The 25,966-nt window shown below is 35.3% G+C and overlaps 1 protein-coding gene across 1 annotated transcript in view; it reads left to right on the top strand.

Annotated features, from left to right (window-relative positions):
- The window catches only part of FOLH1 (folate hydrolase 1), a 50,580-nt gene that overhangs the window by 19,038 nt on the left and 5,576 nt on the right, over positions 1 to 25,966 (top strand). The window contains exons 5-17 of the mRNA XM_054576413.1: positions 2,171 to 2,296; positions 3,082 to 3,268; positions 6,009 to 6,102; positions 8,868 to 8,966; positions 9,262 to 9,347; positions 10,871 to 10,990; positions 12,971 to 13,053; positions 14,448 to 14,511; positions 16,259 to 16,326; positions 18,799 to 18,890; positions 21,034 to 21,124; positions 24,630 to 24,894; positions 25,168 to 25,249. Coding sequence (XP_054432388.1) covers positions 2,171 to 2,296; positions 3,082 to 3,268; positions 6,009 to 6,102; positions 8,868 to 8,966; positions 9,262 to 9,347; positions 10,871 to 10,990; positions 12,971 to 13,053; positions 14,448 to 14,511; positions 16,259 to 16,326; positions 18,799 to 18,890; positions 21,034 to 21,124; positions 24,630 to 24,894; positions 25,168 to 25,249 — 1,457 coding nt within the window. The remainder of the gene's footprint in view (positions 1 to 2,170; positions 2,297 to 3,081; positions 3,269 to 6,008; positions 6,103 to 8,867; positions 8,967 to 9,261; positions 9,348 to 10,870; positions 10,991 to 12,970; positions 13,054 to 14,447; positions 14,512 to 16,258; positions 16,327 to 18,798; positions 18,891 to 21,033; positions 21,125 to 24,629; positions 24,895 to 25,167; positions 25,250 to 25,966) is intronic.

Raw genomic sequence — 25,966 nt, forward strand, 5'->3', positions numbered from 1 at the left:
CACCTCCTTATAAACAGTCATTTTCCTCTTATTTTATGAATGAAAGGCATCACCCACCCATCCTAAAATGATATAAAACATATTTCTAAGTTGTAAAACACCAAAGAGATGATAGTGAAAGATTCTAATTGCTGGGTATCAAATGATTTGGCAAATCAAATGGTTTGTAATTGAAACAAGATAAAGATGAGCTTAATTGAGTTTCCAGCTGGTATCATTAGAATTAACTTGGAAAATAGATGAGTGTATGATTCTGGGGTTGTAACTTGGAAGGAATTTAAATAATGTAGTGCTGAAATGATTTCATAACAAAAGTTCTTTCATTACTATCCCAAGTTTTCTCAAAACTTATTTCTAAAAACAAAAGAAAAAAAAAATGTGAACAGGACTGATGTTAAGTCTTGTCTCACTGTAGCAATAATTTATTCATTCACAGGCCCATGACCTAATGATTTAACATTCCATAGCATTGAGATATATTTCAAGTACAATTTTGTGTTTAAGTATTATTTATAAAAATTTGTAATGAAGTTGTTAGACTCAACTGGATACCATCAATAATAACTTACTTCTGAAGAATTTTCATAGTACATATAACCTGTCACAGGAAATACATATTTTTAAAAATTCAATTTATATATTCTTAATCAAGGAGAGTTTGACAAGTGATTGATTAAAGACTTTCAAGCATACCCAGAACTTGAAATAGAATCTAACATGCTAGATGTCAATTAAGGAGCATTCTCTTGGGATCTATATTGTCAGCAGGGAAGGGAACAAAACTGGATTATGCAGAGGGGGAAGTTTCATCTCAATGTCAGCTCAAGGACACCCTCAGCTGGAGTCAGAATTGCCTCTCAGAATTGTCCTAGGTTAGACGAAGACGTTCAGGTCTTAATACTACCACATCAATCAGTCACTAAATGTATGGCACCCTCAAAAAGGAAATGACTTTGAGCAAGGTGGCTATCTGTAGCTGACTTGGAGCAAGGGGCTGAAAATGGAAGTCTGTCTGCAGAGAGCCTTCCCTGTAGCCGGAGCAAGAACCTCTCATTGAAGGAAAATCTGGGCAGCACATGCCAGTGCCCAGCACAAATATATCTTACTTGAGAGTGAATTGTTTGGGGGGAAGAGGAACAGAATACAAGTTCAAGGAAAAAAAGTAATGATAAAATTCTGACTAAAGAGAACAGTGTATTCCTGTACATTTCAAATGATGATGGTGAATAGTAAATCATAATAGTATTTAAATTCCTTTGGACACATAAAAAGTGAGGTAAAATTGCCTCAAAAATGTTAATATTTATAATATGTTGGAAATTACATTATTTGCAGCTCCTTGAAGGTATGATAGAAAATTCTAGATGTCAACTTAAAAATAGTACTTTTCCAAATCAATTTAGGGAGTAGGTGAACAAAATGTATTTGAAGAATATTGATCTAATCTAAAAAGCCATTTCACAAGTGAAAGTACAGCCATACACCACTGGGAATATGTTCTGAGAAGTGCATTATTAGGCAATTTTGTCATTGTGCGAACACCATAGAAGCGCTTACACAAATCTAGATGTTTTAGTTAGGTTTAGTTAGGTAAACCTAGGTTAGAGCCTAGGCTGCATGGTATATCTCCATTGTATGGACCATCCCTTGTTGACTGGAATGTCATTATGTGACACATGACTTGTTGAAACTCAGATCTTATAAGACTTGCACATAATCATACTAATGATGTGAAGCCAGAACTGTGAAGCAGTGATATTGCCTGACCTTCCTTCCTTATCTAGTGGCTGGGAAGACTCATTAAGCTACTATTTATAAATGTACTTCAAAGAAAACAAAGCTCTCCTCAAGGGCTCCTTACCCTAGGGTACCTGGACCCCTTCAAGTTTTGTGCAGCAATATCTATATTTATATACATTCCCCCACCCCGGGGAGTGCTTTTATAGCTTTACAGCCACCGTAGAGACATAAATTCCTATGTCTCTGACCCAGCTAATTGCCTTCTGGACTCAAGATTTCTTTCTCCCTGAATCTTATCTGAGGCTCATGCTTTGCTGACCCTCTTGTATGCTCTTGCCTTTCCTATTACAAAGATGTAAAACAGTCCTCATGCGAAGAAACCTCCTTGAAATCAGTTTTAGTTGTACTAAATTATTTGTGATCTCAACAGGGCGATCTAGTGTATGTTAATTATGCACGAACTGAAGACTTCTTTAAACTGGAGCGGGATATGAAAATCAATTGCTCTGGGAAGATTGTGATTGCCAGATACGGGAAAATTTTTAGAGGAAATAAGGTAAAATACATCTCCTTTTTGTTCTCCACTAATATAAAGTTATACTGTATTTTATATGTGTAAGATCATATCCTTAAAACTTTCTGAGGACCATGATCCTCCCATGTCCTGTAACATGCCCACCTTAGAAGGAGGACACCTCTACTAGCTTAAAGACAAGGGTTGTAAACTGGGGTCATTGCAATGTGACCAGCGTAACAGATCAGGGAGAATAGAGCATATTTTTTCCATACCTGCAAATTATGCCTATGGTCTACAACAAAGTGTGCATTGGATTTGTTGTTAACCTTGATTCAGTAGCTTTGTTTGAAATATTTGAAAATAGTTGCTACATTAAATGTTAACATAAATTGTTATTATAAATAATGAGAGACCAATTTATACATACATAGCAGTTTTTAAAGTTTCTATCACTTGATTTGTTTATATATATATATATATATTCTCTTTTGTGGGAAATTAAATTTCAGAAATATTCCCTTTCAACATAGGAAAAAAAGGGAATCTGGCCTGCTTATTGTACTTGTAGACTAGTGGAAGGAAATGGGAAGTACTTGCTACCACTATTATATATTACCCTCATACTGCTGCTCCGAGGGCTGACATTTTAGAGCTTGTGGAAGGGTTAAAAAAGGCAATTCTCTGTGAGATACCCTTTGTTGTAGGTCTAATGATAAAAGATTAAAGACAAAACATTTGGTTATATATTTAAGGATCATTTTGAGAATTGATATAACCAAATTTGTAAGACCAACCTGAAGTAAGAGAGACATTGTGTTTTACAGGTTAAAAACGCCCAGCTGGCAGGGGCCAAAGGAGTCATTCTATACTCGGACCCTGCTGATTACTTTGCTCCCGGGGTGGCATCCTATCCAGATGGTTGGAATCTTCCTGGAGGCGGTGTCCAGCGTGGAAATATCTTAAATCTTAATGGGGCAGGGGATCCTCTCACACCCGGTTACCCAGCAAATGGTGAGCGATCAGGCCTTAATTATCATAGGAAACTTAACATTTTAAGTGATTTTTATTAAAGGACTTTTTTTTTGACAACAAAGTATGTCTTTTTCTTATTCTCTTTGCATCTAAGAAATAAAGCGGATTTTTTTGAAGGGATTGGAATAAAGAGTTTTGGACCCTGAAAATTATTGGCTCAGATCCCTATCCCTTGTTTGGAACCCCAGGTCTGATAGGTCTTGGGATTTAGACATTTTCAGATATTTAAAAGTAATATGGTGCATATACTGTGCCATACATTGCATAACACTCATATAGAGGCTGGGGCAATACAGGAAACAAACATATAAATATTTTTGCAGCAAAATATATGAATAATCATACTAAGCTGTGTTAGAGGAGTGGTATAAATAGTCTTGTGTTTGCTTAAGTCAGATTTTGCTGTCAAATGAGTTTACATCACATCATGTTTTGTTGCCAAGTAAATTTCCTCCAGATTTGTGGTGTTCACAGTTTTGGAATTTCACAGCTGTGAATAAGGATAGTAGAACAGAAATTTTATAAACCCCTGAAATGGGATATTTAGAATATAGAGTCCAGAAAATGCTTGTTGCATCTTGCAATATAAAGACAATAGTGAAAATTTGCAAGGTTTTTCCTAAATGCCAGCTCTTTAAACTACGTAGTATTATTAACAATCCTGTAAACTGGGTAGTATTATTACCTCTACTGGACAGAGGAGGAAATGAGGTTAGGAGAAGTAAGCACTTTGCCACCCGATTATCACACCGTTAAATGAGGAGCTGAGATTCAAAGTCAGGCAGTCTGGCTCCAGGGCCCACATGCCTGTCTTGTGCTGAAATAGCTCCCGGTAAGACTGTAGATCATTACAGAAGGAGCTAATTCACTTGAATGTGCTTAGCTATTTGATGACATTTACAAAAATCTGTGATAATTTAGTTTCTGTGAGTTAAAACTAACTGAGGTGTAAAACTTGGATAAAATAGGTTGCCAAAGTATCTGTGGCATTTCCACATTAATTCTTCATCTGTTTTTTTTTAATAATTACATTATAGGTGCCTCTAAAGTTTACGGTCTTTGGCTTTGTAAGCTTTTTTGGAATGTGGTACACTGTCATAGATTATTTTTTAAGCAATATATATTGTCTTGTAATAATCATGTAAATATACCTGGACTGACGTTACCTTTTTACTTCTAAGTTTAAAAACAAACAAAAAAAAAAAAACCAATGCAACTTCTCCCAAGCTCTGTTAGTTATCCAAAACTAAAATTATGAACAGAAAATGAGATTAACTGGAATATTTATGTTGATTATCCTCTAATTTAAATGATGGCATTTGAGGAAGAAAAGTCATGTTATCCCTGTGGGGCTTACATTTATTGAATCCCTTATGGTACCCTATTCTTTAGAAAAAATTTTTCTTTAGTTTTTATTATGAAACAGGTCTAACATACATAATATATTATATGTAATATATTATACATAATACATAACATTATATAATGTATAATGCATGACAGAGACATTTTGTTAATCTTGTTTCATCTCTTCACTCCTTATTTATTTTTTATTGTTACTTACTCTAGGGAATTTGAAAGCAAATTTTATCTAACATATCATATCATTTTACCCATAAAAAGAAACAGATTTTGCGAACCATGTGAGGTTCTTAGTAGATTACTTAAAAATTTGGAGAAAAAAATGGAAAAATTGTTTTTTTTAAATTTAAAGAAATGACAGAGTGTATGTTTTTATTTTGAAGTTGAGTTTACATGCACTAAAATTCACAGACATTAAGAGTTCAGTTCAGTAAATTTTTAAAGATGCATTATGCCCGACTGGTGTGGCTCAATGTCAGTTGGTTGGACATTGTACTGCAAAGCTAAAAGGTCGCCACTTCAGTTCCCAACAGGCCTGGGGTGCAGGTTTGTTCACCAGTCAGGGCATGTGCACAATCAATCAATGTTTCTTTCCCTTTCTTTCTCCCTCCCTTCCATGTCTCTAAAAAATAAATACATGAAATCTTAAAAAATATTGTATTAAAATGCATATATTTACGTTACTCAATGTCAAATATAGTACATTTCCACGAGTTCAGAAAGCTCTGTTGTGCTCCTTTTTGGCCTGGTTTCATTCCACCTCTCAGAAGCGACCACTTTCTGATGTCTGTCACCATTGATTAGTTTGCCTAGTTTTGAACTTAACATGAAATGCATCAGACAGTATGTATTCTTTAGTGCTTTGCTGCTTCTACTCATTATAATGATGTGAGATTTATCCATGTTATTGTGTATATTAGCAATTTGTTCCTATTAATTGCTGAGTAGTATTCTATTGTGGGATTGTATTGCAGATTATTCATTCACCTGTCAATAGGTGACAGACATCTGGACTATGTCCACTATTTGGCTAACACAAATAGGGCTGCTATGAGCAATTCATACAGGTCTTTTTGTGGACATATGATACGTTTTCACCTTTTGGAGGTATATACCGAAGAACGGAATTGCTTGCCATGGTTCACATTTCTGTTTAACATTACTTTTCAACAGAGTTATCCAAAGTGACTGTATAATTTTACACTCTCACAAGAAATGTATGAGAGTTTCAGTTACTCCACATTCTTGCTAACATTTGAAATTGTCTCTTTTTATTTTAACAATTCTAGTAGATGTAATAGGAAAATATTTTGAAAAGGACCAAATTTTTATTAGAAGACTGTTCAACTCTTTTCAGAATATGCTTATAGACATGAAATCCCAGAGGCTGTTGGTCTTCCAAGTATTCCTGTTCATCCGATTGGATACCATGATGCACAGAATCTCCTGGAGTAAGTTTGTAAGAAACCAAGTGATGGCACAATTCTCTTTATTGACGGTCTTCAGCCTTTATGCTTTTGACTTGGTTTTTTGAGACTGAAATTCTCTGAGGTGGGTGGAGCATCAAATTTTATCACCATCTTAAAGAACAGTGGTTCTGTTCTGGAATTTACATATTGGTATATGGTGTGTGACAGCCATGAAAATGAGCCTTTCAAATCCCCAAATACAGGAAGCATAATTGATTAATTGCTCCAGCCACTGCTTTGAAATGCATCACCTGTTTGTGTCAAGGCCACACTTCCCATAGGTCCTCCCAGTCAGTGACTGAGAGTGTCAGGAATACTAAACCAGGCCCATTATGGAAGGCGCAGGACTCTTCTGATGGGAAATTTTGGCTCAGGACTCTCTGACATCCTTGCTCAGCTTGATGCTGCCGCTCAACTTGATGCTACCACCCAACACTCTTTTCTTCCTTTCCTTTCTCTTTACCCCATATCAGACCTGTATAACAGTCTGATGGCTTTCTCAGCCTTCTCTACATCCCTTGTTATTTTCCTCATGGGTCTTTTTGCTAATAAATCTCTTACTCATCTAATCTTCTTATTAGCTATTTATTGGAATCCTGGAATAACACACCGAGAGCACCATTCGTTTTCGTCTGTATTCCTCTCCCCGCTATGCTTTCATTATTGAAACGTCTCCAAATGTGTTATTGCTTAACCTGGCTTTGGAACTCTTTCCTCTTTCTTGCCCTGCTTTCTCCTATCTGTATGTCCCTTCTTCTTCCTTATCCTTTAGGATGGGAGAAAACACTGACTTCTCTGAAAGCAGTATTGCTAGGGACTGCAGTATCTAGCCAGTTAGTCCCTTTTCCTCTTTGAGTTCAAGACATTCTTGATTATTTTATTATAGTGAGTATAAAAATCTCTTTATATAACCTAGAGCTGTGCCTTCATTTTTACAGGTGAGGGGGCTGACATCTGAGCATTGGAGGTGTCTCTCCAATTTAAGGGCACATTAAGGAATAGTACCCTAGTATTTTTATGTTTTGGACTCTTAGTTTTACCCTATGGGTCTTAAAGATTGAGGGTAGGGCACAGATTTTTAGGGCAGCATAGATTATGCATTTGTCTAAACATGCTTATAAATAAAATCTAAATGGCCATGATATTTAAAAGATGAAAGGGATTTTAACATTGCTTTTAATAATGAGAAACTATAAACTACACAATTCTTCAATAATTGATAAGTAGTCAAATACATTACTATGGCTATGGTAGTGCTTGAAACCATTAAAGTACATGTTGTACAAGAATATTTAATGACATGGAAACCTACATATATGTTACTATCAGTGGAAAATAAAGCAGATTTCAAATTACAATTATGTAAAAGAAAATACATTTACACAGTTCAAAATTCAAAGCAGTACACAGTAAAAAGTTTCCCTTTTACCCATTTCCACCCCAAAAGCATTCCATGTCATTAGCGTACAATATAGCATCGTAGAACTATTTTATGTATAAACAAGCATTGTGTATATTCTTCACTTGCCTTCTAAACTTTTTTGCATACTTAATTATTGGCTGTTTTGACTACTGATTATGCTTTTTGCAAATGTAAAATGTCCATTCATGTTACTTGATGCTTTGTATGTGAAATTTTATTGTAAACAAATGAATAAATTTATAGTATATTACTTTAAATTATATTTACTAGCCAAACTCCCTAGTAAGATAAGAAAAGGGGAAATAAGCATTTACCTGATAGAGCATTTTAAAACAGAATATTATTTGTAATTAGTTTTCAAGAGAAGACCTTATCAATTGTTTTAGTATAGGGTGTACAATAGATTCTAGGTCAAGTTGAGCTATTCACATTTTCTCAAGTATCTAGGAAAGGAACAAGTACTTGCGTGCAGGCACAGAAAAAGGAGGAAACTGGTCTTTTCCACTCCCAAGTTTGTCTTAAACCATATTCTTTTATTGGCTGCTTCTTAGGAAAGGTATATTTGGTTTCTATGCTCACATCAAGAAAAAGTCAATCCCTGCTCTTAATACAGTCCAGATGGACATGTTGAAGTAGGTCTGCCCCACCACTCAATACACATTATCACACCTCTTTCTCAGTCCTCTGGTAAGAGTTAACCAGGGCTGGTGGCCTGTACTGGCTGGTCTGTCGGAATCTTTCTACCTTTCTGAATTTAAAAACAAAACAAAAAAAAAATGTGTGAAACTTTTAGGGACTGCTGGTTGAAGTGAAATCTTTCCTTTGCTCTTCTCTCCCTAATATATGTGTATGAAAGTAGTTTTGTAAACGATGATGATATACATATTTTGAATGTATTTATCAGTGTAAGAAATAACATAATAGATAGAAAATCCCCAAAAGTTTGACATCAACTTGTCTCTTCAGAGCTTGCCATGAAAAGCACTTTTTACTTTTGGTCGACTTTTAAAAACTAGTAACATAAAGTTTGAATTCTTAACAAACATTCGAATCTCAGCCATACTACTTATCAAGTTCATGACTTTGCTCTGTTACCTAGTCTCTCTAAGCATCATGCTTCTCATCTGCGAAGTGGGGATGATAGTACTGACTTCATAAGAGTTGTAGTAAGGATTTAAATGGCATATCACATGCAAAGCACTTTGCACTATTGCTGACTCATAGTAGCTATTATGAACAGACACTCGAGGAAGCAAATTCATTGACATATTAACTTGTAACTTTATGGTTTCCTTCAGCTAATAATATTTTCCATGTTCAACAGAAAAATGGGTGGGACTGCACCGCCAGATGGCAGCTGGAAAGGAAGTCTCAAAGTGCCCTACAATGTTGGACCTGGCTTTGCTGGAAATTTTTCTACACAGTAAGAGACCCTTATTTTACCTCTTTTTAGGGGGAGTGAAGATTTTTTAAATTTACATTAAAAAACAATTATAGAGGATGAATGAAAAATTAAAACCTACCTAGGTCCAGCAGGAAACAAAATCACAGGCTGAAGAAAAGATTATACTTACCTCATTATAATTGGACAGTTGGCCAATGTAATTTTTGCCTGTGTACCTTTAGAAATCTTTTAAACAATGTTGTAAGATTTAAAAATTGTGCGTGGTAACCTGTTAACAAGTTTTTTTCAAATGTGTTCATTATGTGTGCATTAGAAAAGTCAAGATGCACATCCATTCCAACAATAAAGTCACGAGAATTTACAATGTGATTGGAACTCTCAGAGGAGTAGTGGAACCCGGTAAGCTCATCAGCAAACATCAGACAAGCAACACTTCTGGGTGAGGTACTGCTGTGAGCTTTGGGGTTATCAGGAGAACAAAGCAAAGCAACTTTTTGCCCTAAGGGAACTTACAAAAAGACAAAACACATAAATATGAGGTAATTTTGTATTGTGATATATGTTGTAAAAAAAAAAGAAAGAAAGAAAAGAAAGAAGGAAAGAAAGGAAGAAAAGTAGATGACGAGGCTAGGCTGGTCAGGTGACCAAGGCTGGTGATGAAGTATGCGTGCTTTACTTAGAGGATCAAGGGAAGAAGAGCAGGGAGAGATGGACTTTAGATATTTTTCTCAAGGGCTTTGAATTTGTTTATTACATAGCTTTGCATGGGGAAATATCTTCATGATAACTATGAACATCAATATAAAAGCACTCAGAAAATAAGTAACCTTGAATTAATAAATTTTTACATAGTTTTTTTATTGAAGTTGATGAAATAAATAGACACATGATTTCCATAAGATTTCGTATAATCTGGAGACATACATCTTATACAGAGTCTTACTTCATTATGATCCAGTTCCTTAGAAATTATCTGGTTATGTATTTTTACCAAAACAGATCCAATTAAATTGTTTATCTTTCTTATAAGAAGCCAGTGCTTTCTTTTAGCAGTCAAAAATATCCATATGTTTCCAATGAAAATGAAACAATATATAACTGGCTATTTGTTGAATCTCCTGAGTACCTATTTGGCGCCAGCTCGGTGCTAAGCATTGGGGATGCCAGGATCAAAGAAGATGCCCTCTAGGGATGAGGTGTTCATGGCTGGGAGGGGAGCCGTACACCTACGTGTAGTAAATGCTTTTTCAGTTATCGAAAGATTGTTCTAAGTGCTGGGTTGGGAAGCAACTCCCTGTCCCTATGGAAAAGAGAAACAGTTCATTAAGGGGAAAAGTCCTTAAACTGTATCTTGAAAATAAACAGAAGGGGTAAAGAGTGGAGAACTTGGTGTGTGGCCACTGTGTTCTCTTAATCTGAAAATTCTGGAAACAGTGCTAAGTAGGAGAGGAGTAATAGGAAATTATATAAAGATGTGAGTAGGATAATTTTATACTTAATTATCATTACATATATACTTATAATTACCATAATACTACTCATTTGCTTATCATCTTTTTGTTGTCTTTGTACATCAAAATCAGAACTAAATATGTAATGTATTTACAGGTCTTCAGGAACCTTGCTATCTTCCTTTGAGTCTTTTTAAAAAAAAAATTATTTTAGAAAGAGAGAAAGAAAGAGAGAAACATCAATATGTTGTTCCACTTATTTATGCATTCATTGGTTGATTCTTGTATGTGCCCTGAGGGAGGATCAAACCTACAACCTTGTCATAACAGGACAACACTCTAACCACCTGAGCTACCTGTCCAGGGCTTCCTCCAAGTGTCATGCTTCGTGTTTGGATGCTCTTGAATCATTTGCAATGTGCTATGTGATTGACTCGGAATGACAAGCAATTTTGCAATGTGGCTTTCTAGACAGATATGTCATTCTCGGAGGTCACCGTGACTCATGGGTGTTTGGTGGCATTGACCCTCAGAGTGGAGCAGCTGTTGTTCATGAAATCGTGAGGAGTTTTGGAGTTCTGAAAAAAGAAGGTAATTTGGACAAAGAGTAAAAAGGCCTACTTCTTTGAGTCTCAGTTTAGTTCTCTCCTAAGTGAGTGGAAAAATGCCACCTCACAGGTTTGTGAAAAGGGTGATCTGAGAGGATAATGAAAACTATGTCATCTGAGCAGCATAAAGTACTTAGTGGTAGCATGGAATAGCTTTCAATAAACTGTGGCTATTATTACAGATATTGGTTAGTTAATTATATTGTGTATTCATTTTTGCATTTATATAGTATTATTTACATATTAAACTGTAATCTGAAGTAAAAGAAGTACACTGTTAATGGTTACTCTTAGCAACTAAGAAGATGGAAATGGGTTTCCTCACTGAAGAGCACACACTAGAATTACATCATAAGCCAAAGCTTCATGGTCTGAGAACCATGAGCAGAAGTTCCTTGGGCTCTCTTAGCCTCATACATGAGGCCAAGTGTACGAAGTAACTGAGAAGATCAAAGCTGATTTAGAAAAATACTGGTCTTCTTCCCTAATACAATACAGCCAAAAATTCAGTGTCTGCATTTTCAAACCCCTAACTTTTGATTGCTCTCCGTAATTTAGGTTTATACTCTTAGCACCATTACTTCAGTCTTTTTAGACTCTTCATACAAAAACCAAAATAAAATTTAGTTCAAATAGTTGCTTTTTGAAATAATTGTTATACAATGAGAGCAGGAAGCCCACTTGGTTTACTCACCCTGCAAACAAAACGTAGGGGCTGTGAACGTGGATCCTATTTTTTTAGCAACAATAAAAACAATGGTAAAAAAATATGTTAAGTTTGTATGGTACTTATTTTCTCAGAAAAATGGTGTTTTCACATGTGCTATCTATTCCGAACTCATACCAACCAGGGAGAAGTTTACCTAGGTATTTCTGTTCTCATTTTATAAATAAGCTAACTGAGGTTTACAGAACCAAGTAATTCACTCAAGATTATGTAGCTAGTGTGCAGCAGAGTCAGAAAACCAGGGTTTAAACTCAAATTTCTGGCTACCAATCTGCAAAACCATGATGTCTCTTTTTAAATAAAGTATAAAGATGCTTAAGTTTCCCCCATGCAGCTATGTTATATTTTTAGAAAACAAAATTATGGAGACCTAGATTTACATAATTTCTGAATTCCATAGTTTGATATTATAACAAAAAATTTCATGATTTTGTAAGAAGATTCCCTGTGGTAAGTACAAAAAATCACTGGGACAGTCCTTGAGCATGTCAAAGAATGCAAAAATGAGGAATAAAAATTAAAGGATATTTGAATAACACTATTAACAAACCTGACAAAAATGAAACACTGTATTCATAAGGTATAGGAATACACATTCTTAATAAGCACAGATGAAATAGTTACTAAAATAAAGGCAACTTACAATTTTTGGAGCACTTATTAAATGCTATATTTATGAATATTTTTCCATTTAATCCTTCCATCCAGTAGTCTCTTTACTTTGTTATTCCTGGTATACAGATGAAGAAACAGAGGCTTAGTAAGTTTGCCTTTGGTCACACTGCTAGTAACAGAAAGAGCCAGGGTTTGAAGTAAGATCTTTCTTTAACTTCAAGGCCAGTGTTCTTGACTACAAGCCATACGACCTCCTTATTGAATTGTGTAGTTTTCAGTAATCGCAGACACTAATTGAGCTGCTGTTGACTAATTCTGGCAGAGAGTTGAGTGAAATCATACAACCAGCTGACACTGGACAATCATGTGATGCCACAACAACACGGAAGAGTTGTTAAGCATTTTCTCTGTTTAATTTGCTCTCAGAACACTGACCACATCTAGCGCTGTCTTCTGCTCTAGGCAGCTGCAGGTCACAGATGGTTTCCTATGCGTAGCCAATCATTATAAACCTAAACAATCCATGACTTTGTTTATTGTTGTTGTTCCTGTTGGGCTTGGCAATGTCTTGGATACATTGTGTGCTTTTCCAGCATTTACATGTATATACATATATTTTAGGATGGAGGCCTAGAAGAACAATTTTGTTTGCAAGCTGGGATGCAGAAGAATTTGGTCTTCTTGGTTCTACTGAGTGGGCAGAGGTTAGTTGATCATTTGCTACAATATATATCTTTGTAATAAGAAGGCAGTTAGGACTTAATTCTCAAGGATATAAAAATAATATGTGAATCCAGTGAGAAAATATACAAACTTTTTTTCAGAAAATCTGCAACAACATATCCATGTTCAAAAATCAACAATAAAAAATACTTTTGTCACTAAAGAACGAGTTCTGTTTGAACATTTTAGAGCCAGCTAATTTCAACTGTCAAAATAACTTTACTTCATTTTCTGAGAGTGTGATAGGAAGTAATTAAATTCACTAGAAAAAAAAGCAAAATAAGTTATGATGTTTCTCTTACCTTTTCCAAATTGGCTCTTAAAGCTAACCACATGTAAATACCCCCTGAGCTTATGTAGTAAGGTATAATTTTCACAATTATCTTTCTTATATCATAATGATCTAGTCTAAATTAAATTATGCTAAAAGTGAGGCACAAAGTCCCACAACAGAATATTTACTAAGCCCCTTGGAAAGTAATTTTACCCGCATGTATTATTGGCTTTGTGTAATAGAAGCATCAGCTATAAAGTAAATATATTCAAAGTTAACACTTATTACATTAACTTGCAGTCATGCAACAAATGTTTATTTGGTTGTTATACTCTAGAAATTATGAGAAGTCCTGTAACCTTAAATTTTCTTCGGGGGAAAAAAAATTAAGCAATGCTTCTGTAGACAAAAAGGGTTTACACTGGCATCTGGAAGAGCCAAAATATGTTAAGACTGTGATTTGTATCTTTGAAACTGTTTTCATCACCTAGAGTGGAATATTTTTTATTTTCTTCCTTATAGTTATGGTGCTTAGGAAATTGCATGTTTCAGATTCAAAATGCACTTGATGTCTCAAAAACCTTTACTACACTTTTGTTTTAAAACCGCAATGATTAAGGTTGACCAGTAGGTGGTGGCATCACACAGGAAAACTTCATGTTTCAGGGTCTACAGACATCATTGAAATTCACTTATTTTTAATCATTATATCTGAAATAATTCATTCCCTGTGAATTAGGCAAGATTCTGTACTTAAGTAATGAGAGATCCATGAGAAGACTTCCACTGAAAGGATCCCTTAGGTCGTTCATGTTTGTTAAGAGACGGATAAACTATAGTACGGTTAAGTAATCAACTTCCTTTCCTTTTAAAAAATTAAAAATGCAGACAGTTTTATTTCACACTTTAGTCTTAAAAATGCCTTACTTGTTATTCTTACCAAATTTTTAAAAAGTTCTTTCAAACAAATAATTTTGATAATCTTATATGTCAACTTTGTGGCTAATTTAGGCCGGCTTAATTCACAAATCTGCACATGATTAATGTAAATGTACATTTTTTAGGCTACATGTTTATGCTTTTATTTCTTTCATATTATAGGAGAATTCCAGACTCCTTCAGGAGCGTGGTGTGGCTTATATTAATGCTGACTCTTCTATAGAAGGTGAATATTGTTGGTCCCATAGGAAAAGATGTGATCATGGTAGCAGGAGCAGTTTAGTTCACAAATCATGCACTAATAAGGAAGGCAAGGTGATGGGCCTGTGGTTTGGATTGGCCACCTGCTTTGTCAGGCCCCTGCCCCTGACTCATAACAGCTGCGAGCCCAGAATACCCATTTGGGAAAGCTGTCCTCTGCTTTGTTTTCTCTGGCAGATTGTCTTGTATATGGTAGGAATTCAGTAAATACCTGCTCAATGAATAAGTAAACCATGGAGCTAAAGATTTCAATGATTTTAAAATGGGGCAGCAAAAAAAGAATGATTTTTTTTTGTTGTTCCCAAACAAATGGATGTTTATTTATTTATTTATTTTTAATTTGCAGTTGACCCTCAATATTATATTAGTTTCAGGTATACAACATAGTGATCAGACATTTGTATAACTTACTAAGTGAGCCCTCCAATAAATCTAGTATCCACCTGACACCATGCAGTTATTACAGTATTGTTGATTATATTCCCATTGCCTCTTAACTTAGTTTATGCAGTGCATTTCAGTTATTCTTTCCTCTCTGTCTCAGGTTCCTGGCTAAGGGCCTGGCCTTATTCCTGTCACTTCCACTTCCTAGTTGTGCTGTGTGACCTCAGATTGTTACTTTCTGTAGTTTTCTCACATCTACATGGAGTTTCTAAGAACAACTGAAAGGCTCTTGTAAGAGCAAAAGTAGTAATATTTGCAAAACTCCCAGGCCTGTGTTTTGCAGAGTGAATCTTCAAAAATGTCAGCTTGTATTATTATTACCCTTATTTAAAAACATGTGATAAGATGAGACACTTTGCCACACAAAATAAATACTTCATATATTTTTCAAAAGTAGAATAATGGTCTCTTTATTGATAGTTTAGAATTTGATTTTAATGTGTTTTTTTCATTTTTTTATTTTTTATCACCTCATCTGTTCTTTTTAATATGTTTTTAAATCATTGGTTTTTGCTGAATATGTCATTCCCTGTTTTAAAATGCTGCATTGTCTCTCCATCATAATTTAGAATCAAGAACAAAAGGCACAAAAGTATGTAGAATTTAGCTCACACAAATCAACCGTGTAGCTGTCTTAAGTGCTTTACATATAAAAGTTTATAAATATGTACTCACAATAACCCTGTGAGGTAAGTATTATTATCTCTCTTGTATAGAAGAGGGAACTGAGATTCAAAGGGGTTAAGTAACTTTCCCAAGATCACTCAGATTATAAAGGGGACCGCTGAGACTCAAATCACACTGATCTCTTTCAACTTTATCCTTCTAACCACTACATTTTATTGCCTCTCACTACCATATAGAGGTTTTTGATATCGTATTACAGCTAAATGTTCTGTATCTTGCCTTTTTCATTCAGAGAAAACCTCTCAGAAAACATGACATTAGAACAGAGGCCTAAGTGAGGTGGGAGAGTAATTCACACAGCTATGGTGCAAAACACTGTTCCAGGCCGAGGGAGCAGTATGTACAAAGACCCTTAGAAGGAGTCTGTGAGGCGAGCTGGAGGTGAAAGTTTGGGGCGGTGACCTGAGGTGCTTTCATCTCTAGCACTGAGTTGCCATGGTGAGGGCGATGAGTTGGATTGTCTTGATCGGACTCAGGATTTAAAAGGATCATTCTGTCTAAAGAGTTAGGAGTGGTCTTTGAATGAAGAGTAAAATAAAGAAATGAAATTTAAAATAATCTATCTTCTATTTATCTTTCAGGAAATTACACTCTGAGAGTTGATTGCACCCCACTGATGTACAGCTTGGTATACAACCTAACAAAGGAGGTACAAATAATTACATATAATTTTAGAAAACCTGAGTTCTCCAAATGCTGTTATCTTGAGATACCATTATTATGCTAAGCATCTGTGTTATTTTATAACTTGTCCTTTTTCCATATAGCAAGTATCTACTCCATAGAACATTACATCCAGTGAAATATTTACATGCATCATCCTATAATCTCCCCACACCATCCTGAGGTAATGTGTCTACATCCGCACTTGAAAATGAGAAAACTGGAACTTAAAATGCAGTAGCCACCAAAGTTACACAACTTATCCAGGACTGCTAAACCAGGACATAGTCCTGTGGTTTAATTCCTTCATTTTAAAGCTGGTTTATATTCCTTAATACAATGAATGATATCAAGTAACTCAAGATGTAGGAAGACTTAAAGTTTCTAACTAACTGAGTAAGGGTATGATTAAAAATACACCCAGTGCTGGCTGCTACAGGCAGAAGCTAGGTGAGACCGTATAACTACCCCCTTTCCTGACTTCCTGACCTGGGTTCCAATCCACAGAGCCCTACGGAGTTGGGCTGACCACTAAAGTTATCAGTTCCGACGGTAGCTCAGGGTACTGAACTTGGTGGAGAGGTGATGCTTGAATTCCTAAAGGACTGACAGGCAACTCTTCACTTTAGGTCTCCCCCCCCATAAATCCACTGTTCCTATAGTTAGTCATAATGAACAAGTTTTTGGCGTGGCAGATTTTTCTTTCTTTCTTTCTTTCCTTCTTTTTTTTTATTAATTAATTTTTTCAAATACATTTTTCTTGTTACTGCTAATTACCTGATTTGCCTTGGAAAGGAAAAAAAAAAAAAAGGCTTGCCTATTTAATAGAATGACCATTTGAAATGTAATTAGCAAGAAAAACATATTTCCCTTCAAATAGGGATTTTAAGTAAGACTTAAATTATCACTAAGCTTTGGTTTCAAAAGCACGGAATTTAATCTTATAATTTAACTTGTCCTATGGGAATAGAAAAAATTAATTTGAAAAAGATTTACACATGTCATAATTTAAGAGCTCCATCATTTGCCTATAGTTTTACCAATTTCCATGAAATATGTAAAAATTTAAATATCAGAAAGAAGGCAGTACAGAGAGTTCCCACTACACATGTAACTTAAGGTAAATGCTGAGGAAATGTGGCAGTTATGTTTGTTTACTGGATAGATGGTACCCTGGGACAATTGCAAAACCACTGCTCTCTAGGTCAGGTTTAAAATTATGTGATGCTTGACATTTTTTGGTTTTGTTTTATTCTGTTCTGTTTGTTTTGGGAGAATGAATCGCAGCATATACATTTTAAGTGATAGACTGAGAATTTAGTCATATAGTTTTACACTATTCCAAATTTGCATTTCTTAGAATAAATGGAGTGGTACTGTCCCTTATACCAAAGTTTTGTGAAAATTTATAAGCTTGAATAAAATTATTTTGCTGCTGTATTTATTCATATTTTACAAGTTAAGATATTAGCATAGCTTCTTTCCCCCTACACTTAATGCGAGTATATTTGTGTCTGCATAGACCTTTGCACATACCCTCTGTTAAAACACCAAGCACATTCAATTCCACATTTCTATATGTAGTGCCCACTAGTAGAGAGTACAAAATGGTCTTACTGAACTTTGTATCCCTGGCATTCAAAAAAAGTCTTAAAGCATAGATACTTGATAAACTTTTTAAAATTTAATTTGTTGAAAAATAGAATATAGGACTATTATTAATTATAAAATAAAAACATTCTATACCATATATTGTTCAATAACCTATGAGTAACTATGGAACATGTTAAAGTTTGTTTGCTAAATGTCTTTGGCATAACATCTAATGCTCAGAGTCTAGAATTCAACAATAGGTCATATTTTACTCTTAGTTTTGTCATCTATAAAACCAGAAAATGTATTTAAAGCCCAGTACCTAATATAATTAAAATAAAAATTCAGTTAGATAAAATGTTAATGCATTTGTTTGATTACGTATTATTTAATGACTTTAGCAACCTTACTGGCAAAGAAGAAATATTAAAAGTACTACCTTCCCTTAACTAGCTTGCTTCTTTTCCAATTATTTTCATAAGAGGAAGAGAAATAATGTTTTTGAAAGCAGTCTCCCTTAACTTAGAAAAAGAGATCAAAAACATTTTTTGTAATATAACCATTCCTTTGAATATAATGGCTTAGTATAATTTGTTGTAGCCTCCTTTCCATTCATCCCATGTATTTTTTTTATAGCAATTGCACTTATACATAATAAATAACATGAGAATTTTCCCATACTGTCAGATACTCATTATTGTAAGTCTTAATGACTGCTAATGTATGAATTGTTTCCCTTGTTTCACTGAAATAGTTTAGCTATTCATTCCTTACTTAATGGACATTTAAGTTTTAAATCATCTGATTTATAAGTATTCTCTCTCTTTCTCCTTCCCTCTCTCTCTCTCTCTTTCAACTTGTGTAGCTCCAAAGTCCCGATGAAGGCTTTGAAGGCAAATCTCTCTATGAGAGCTGGAATAAAAAAAGTCCTTCACCAGTGTTTATCGGCATGCCCAGGTGAACAAGCAAGCAAGCAAACAGACAGAACTCGCTAGTGAATTTAGTGTGGGATTATGTTGGGAAAAAAAGGGTATTTTCTTTTAATCATTAATAATACAAATTTAATTTTTCAAAATTCTCTAACATCTGATAAAGGAAAAGCAATGTTGAGCTTTACAAATAAAATATTACTATGTGTTTGGAAGTTAATCCAGTGTAGACCATCACAAAATGCTTCTCTTTTGAACAGGTAAGGTATACACATGATCCATGAATCAAAGGTTATAATGGTGGAAAGTAATTCCCCTTCATATTTCTGTTCCCTAGTCACTCTGTAACTTTTCTTTTTGCCTGAACATCATACAATTAACAAATATTTTAGCTACTCTAAGAAAAATATAGACTACAGAAAATATTTCAGTTTCAGTTGTATAAATCAAAATTAATTTTAGACTGTAATATAAAACAAAAAGCATTTATTTGAATAACAAGGATCTGTAGCTTGAGACAAAGATCAGCATAGCAACCTAAGTTGTGTATACACTCCCCAGCCCCCACTCAAGGGGGGACACCTTTTACAATAAAAGTTCTCACCCAGTTTCTCAATTAAGTCCCTTTTATGTAAATGAGGTGTCCAAATTATACAATTCTGATTGGACAGAGTAGGTCTCAATCATATGTAGAAGAGGAACCCAGGGTTTCCCTGCAGTGTTTGACTCAGACAAAGTAAACAAGACCAGCACAGTGCAAGAAACAAGAGTTTAGTCTGAGGTTCTTTCAGGTGTCCAGAGAATGTGAGGAGCCCCTGTTGGCAAATGGCCACTAGGCTCTTGGTTATTAAATTTGGGCCCTGAGTTGACTGTGGGGAGTCGGTCTCACCAGAAAAATTCCTTCTCAGAATTCACATGAAATGAAGTTTTCTTCTCTGAGCCCACAAGCAAGGGAAGAAGAATACATGTCTCAGTAGTTTAAGGTTATAGATATCAACAATATGAATAATTCAAAATTTTAAGAATAAGATGAACATCTGAATTATTTGGAAAATCTCTGCTTCTTTTTACTGTGTCATATACAACAAATATAGATAAGTTAATGAAGGAAGCTCTTATTTTACTTTATGAATCTTTTCTTAAAACTGACTTATACAATTGTTATACTGTGATTTATAAGAGATATCCCCACTTCTGGCACTGAACTCCTAAGGCCCTGTATTTCCTAAGCCATGAGAGCTGCATAGGTGTTTCTTGTTACATTAATTAATGCCATTTGGAAAGCACCGAAGAATGGGGACCAGTTGCCTGGAGAACCAACCACGGGATTAGAGGACTGAAACTTTCAAAGTCCCACTTCCCACATCCAGGGACAGGAAAGGAGCTGGAGGTTGAATTAATCACCAATGGCCAATGATTTAATCAGTCATGCCTATGTAGTGAAGCCTCCATAAAATTCCAAAAGGACGGGGTTCAGAGAATTTCAGGTAGCTGAACATGTGGAGATTCAGGGAGAGGGAGAGCCTGGAACCTCTGTGTCTTGTCCTAACACCTTGGGTTATGCATCTCTCCCCACTGGCTGTTTCTGAGGTATATAGATATATATCCTTTTATAATAACCCAGTGATCTAGTATTTAAAATGGCTCTCTGAGTTCTGTGGGCCACTCTGGCAAATTAATTGAACTTAGGAACTCAAGGAGGGGGTTATGGGCACCTCCAAGCTGTAGCTCGTAGGTGAGTAGCCCAGGTAACAACTTGGGTTTACAACTGGCTTCTGAAGCAGGGAAAGTGGGGTGACAGTCTTGTGAGAATGAGCCCTTAACCTGTGAAATCTAATGCTGACTCCAGGTATGTAGTGTCAGTGCTGGGCTGAATTGTAGGATACCCAGTTTGCTTCCTGAATAATTGCTTGCTGTTGGTGTGGGGATAATCCCTCTCCACTCGCTGGAATCGGGTCCAGGAATATAAAGGGACAATGGTTGCCATACCCAAAGTATTCTTTCAGTAGATATCTTGTGATTAGAACTGTTATTTTTCTCAAATTTTTTCTGCTTATCTAAGGCAATACATTTAAAATTATATTTGTAATAGTAAGAATGGAATTTAATTAATCTTAATTTGTATTTGATGAAGAAATTACTCAAATAATCCTGACTTTTATCCCTAAAAGGATTAGCAAATTGGGATCTGGTAATGATTTTGAGGTGTTCTTCCAAAGACTTGGGATTGCTTCAGGCAGAGCACGGTATACTAAAAATTGGGTAAGTTCATCCGTAAGTACCTCAAGATTATTTATGAATATATTTTAGCTAAACAAATCATTCTGAATTAAGAAAAGTGACTGAAGCACTAGAGGAATAGAGGAATTTGAAGCAGAAGGGAGAAGTCTCTGTGGTTGAGATGGTGCTGCCATTGGGGACAGTTCCTGCATCTGGTATCCTTAGCCTGGTAACTTGGACTTCCCTATACTCCCTTAAATGTATTTTCTGCTTCATTTAGTGGTATTGCATTTAACCAGTTATTTAAACTAGAAATGTAGGAATTGTCTTTGACTCCTCTGCATACCCATTGTCATTCAAAATTAATCTCTTACCAAGATTTGCGAATACTTAAATTTTTATCTGATATGTCTCCAATCATTAAACATGAAAGTTATAACAACAAATGGCATCATAAACAATGAACAGATATAGAAGTTATTTTTTTATTGTTGCTGATGATGATAATGACAATTTCATAGTTTTTACTTTTATCAAAATAACATAGGTATATAGTTCACAAAATGTCACATAGTACTAGAAGGATTTATAATGAAGAACAGTGGTCCCTTATCCCATTTTCATGATTATCTCACCTTTGATTCTGTTCAGAAGATTAAAATTCTTCCAGTTAATCAGTTTTATGTATTCATTTACTTCTTACTAGAGGAGATAGGCATTGTTTTCTTATATTGCGTCTTCTCTCAACCCCTGAATATTTAACCCTCATCACATTTTCTCCATATATAGTTGGACTACACTTGTTGATTAGAACACTTTTTTTTGTCCACTTATCCATTAACTAATTTACCACAAACTCTTATCTATTCAAACACATCAGGTGATGTGACAGATTTCATTGTCCCCTGTGGTGGGTGGGGGAGGTCTTCTCTGGCTTCTCTGGATTCTCTACTTGTTCTTGCTGCCTGTGGTACAGCTCTGGCCTGTGAAATTTTCCTTTACTGAGAAATCTGAAAGTGCCTTCATTTCTCTCCTGTACTGGATCTTCTGTTTTCTGGTACAGAACTCTACTTTTTTTCAGAGCACGTCCTTCAGGAACTTCTTGAAAAAGGTATATGAAAGCTAAAGACCTTGCACATCTGAGAATGTTATTTATTCTACATACAATTCTTCCATAGTTTGGCTGGGCACAAAACTTTTGGTTGAAATCTGTACCTTCAGAATTTTGATCGCATGGCTTTATTGTTTTCCAGTCTTCAGAGACTGCTGTTGGGATTTTGGAACCATTTGATCCCAGTTACTTTGTCTCTGATATTTTTTAAAGGAAGATTTTACTATCTTCTCTTTAGGACTTGGTTGTCCTTGATGTACACGTGTGCCTTGTTTATATGCCATTTTTTCATACACTGGGTTGTGCACACAATGGGCCCTTTGATTGTGAAAACTGTATCTTGCAATTGGAGAAAATGTCTTATCTTTTAATATTTCTTCATTTTTTCCCATTTTTGAGCTATTATTAGTTTAGCATTTGAAGATTTAAAAAACATTTTTTAGATTTATTTATTTATTTATAGAGAGAGGGGAAGGGAGGGAGAGAGGAAGAGAAACATCAATGTGTGGTTGCCCCTCTTGTGCCCCACGCTGGGGACCTGGCCCATAACCCAGGCATGTGCGCTGAATGGGAATCAAACTGGTGACCCTTTGGTTCACAAGCCTTCACTCAATCCACTGAGCCACACCAGCCAGGGCTTGAGGATATTTTTTTGATGTACATATCTTTTCTCTTTTGTTTCTATATGTGCCTTTTCCTACTTCCTGCAATATTTTTCTCAACTCTGTCATTCATTTTTTATTAAAAATTTTTCCCCCTTTTGCCCCCTCAACCCAGCATCCCCCACCACCTCAGGCAATCCCCACGCCATTGTTCATGTCCATGGGTCATGTGTTTAGATTCTTTGGCTACTCTATTTCCTATACTGCACTTTACATCCCCATGGCTATTCTGTAACTACCTATTTGTACTTCTTAATTCCGTCACCTCTTCACCCATTCCCCAACACCCCCTCCCCTCCAGCAACCATCAAAGCACTCTCTATATCCATGATTCTGTTTCTGTCCTTCTTGTTTGCTTAGTTTGTTTTTTAGATTCGATTGTTGATAGAAACTTATTTTTGCCATTTTCATTGTTCATGGTTTTGATCTTTCTCTTAAATAAGTCCCTTTAACATTTCATATAATAATGGTTTGGTGATGATGAACTCCTTTAGTTTTCTCTTGTCTGGGAAGCCCTTTATCTGCCCTTCCATTCTAAATGATAGCTTTGTTAGGCAGAGCAATCTTGGCTGTAGGATCCCCTCTATTTCCGTCAGTACCTCCTTACTCTCAGTTGATTTTATTTTAGTTTGCGTTCTTGGTCTTTACATTTCAAGTTGACTTTAAATGCTCATCATTTTTAGCAATCTGTGTTATTTAGGGGTGAAACCATAGAAGCTGATTGAAACGCTATATGCAAGGGTCGCACTTGTCAAATGAGAATCTTCACAGGAGAATGATTAAGAATGCCTGCTCCAGTTGCTTCATTGGGAGGAAACCAATGCTGAGAAATTATAGGTCTTTTCTTTTAGACTAGTTGTTCCCTCCAGAAAAGAAATCTTTAATCCCCTACCATTGTGGTAGGAAATTAGGCAAATTTAGACAGGGTAGCGAAGAGGGTAAATTAAAATATTATCTGCATTTTACCTTTAAGAACACTGCAGCTAAGAAAGGTTAATAACCTTTGGGTTACTAACCACCAAAAGTTATTTGGTATTAAGTCCTAAGCCTGGAGTCAAACTCTTATGGGCTGATTCCAGAGTCTTAGTCTTTTTAACATATGTATATAATGCGTTCTTTTATATCAATAAAAAAATAAGCAGCTAAAAAATGGGGAAAAGGTATGAATCAGCAACTCACACTTTGAAAAAAGTCTTTGCCTCTTGTCTTCTTGGTTCCTGTGTTCTTGGGTTCTCAAACTGTCCTAACATTCCTTCTCTCTCCTTCATGAGATTTCAGGTCCCCTCCTAAAACCCTTGCTGCTCAGACTCTTAACTCTTTAGCACACTGCTTGTTAAGGAACCATTCATTTGTGGAATTTCAGTCATTAAATAATTTGAAGCATTACCCTTTATAATATCTCATAATGCTTATTTTCCTCTACCCAGTCTGTCTTCTTAAGTTTTTACTCAAATGCAACATATTCTTTCTTTGTTTCAGAAACCTTTCCACATTTCCTGTACTCTTTAAAGCAAGACTGTTAGGTCTTTCCAAGATAAATTTTATAATATCATTGATGTTACATACACATATTATTTAATTAGTAAAAACTTGAGGCAAGTTTTAATTTTATATTAACCCTTTAATAAGTGGCTTACTGAGGTACTTAAATACTTTCCTTTATTCATTACTGACCAAAATAGCCTCACCAATATTAATAGTAAATATGGCACTATATATTTTATTATAAGCTTTCTTACAAGACATACATTTTGTTTTTTGTGTTTTTTTGTAGGAAATAAACAAATTCAGCAGCTATCCACTGTATCACAGTGTTTATGAAACATATGAATTGGTGGAAAAGTTTTATGATCCAACTTTTAAGTACCACCACGCTGTGGCCCAGGTTCGAGGAGGGATGGTATTTGAACTAGCCAATTCCATAGTTCTCCCGTTTGACTGTCGAGATTATGCTGTAGCTTTAAGAAAGTATGCTGACAATATCTACAATATTTCAATGAAACATCCACAAGAAATGAAAACGTACAGTGTGTCATTTGGTATGCTACACTTCTTTCAGAATTCACTATCTGTATGTTTATTAATTCCTAAAATATGATGACCTACTTTAGGCCCATTTATTATTTATTGCTATTCCATGTGATTAAATACTTTGTTTATGTCTACAAATGTATTTTTCATTTCACTCATGCTCATCCTATAATGTACAAAAGATAAATACCTTGTAAAATACAAAGGAGAACAACTTCCTATATTGTTCCCTTTGCTTAACCTATGGAACAATGCCATTTAGGTCCTTATTTCTCTTTCAGATTCACTATTTTCTGCAGTGAAGAACTTTACAGAAATTGCTTCTAAGTTCAATGAGAGACTCCAAGACGTGGATAAAAGCAAGTATGTCCTACATATACAAGTTGGGTATATATTAGATATACGTAATAAGAGGTGCACATTGAGATCTTTGTTGAAATATCTTTGCAAGTTTTTTGCTCCTTCTCTCCCTCCACTTCAACACATACAGGGCTGCTCTTAAAGACCTATTTCTGATCTTCTCAGTGGGAACTGTGCTGCTGAGAAAGGCTGGTGCCTCCTTTACTACAAACTCATTAGTACAAATCCCCACCTTAACATTGGAGGTCCGCCACTGCATGACCAACGCCTTCTCCAGCCTTGTCTCCTGTTCTTTCAGTATCTGTCCATCATGCTTCAACCGAACTCTCCTATTCCCTGAACACACCTTCTTTCTCCCTCTTCTTAACGTCATTACCTCCACAAAGAGTTCTGCTTTCCACTTCTACCTGGCAAAATTCTATTTATCTGGAATAACAAATATTGTAAAGCCATTGTTTTAGGATTAATTCTATATGAAGTCACAAAAACAAAACATAATTTGAGCAGATTTTTAAGATGGGAGAAAAATAATATGAGAATATTAAGGAATTTTTTTAAAAAGTAGAATTTTGAGAGTGAACACTTACTTTATATTAAATACATTATGATAACACAAATATCAGACCCTTGGGGACTGATGCAAGAATACATAGAAAGATAAGAGCAGAAGACCTAAAAATAAGCTAGGGATATAAAAGGATGTATTTGTAATGAAGGATA

This window comes from Pteronotus mesoamericanus, unplaced genomic scaffold (genome assembly GCF_021234165.1).
Source record: "Pteronotus mesoamericanus isolate MK-2021 breed Mesoamerican mustached bat unplaced genomic scaffold, CSHL_Meso_final contig_33, whole genome shotgun sequence".
Lineage (NCBI taxonomy): Eukaryota > Metazoa > Chordata > Mammalia > Chiroptera > Mormoopidae > Pteronotus > Pteronotus mesoamericanus.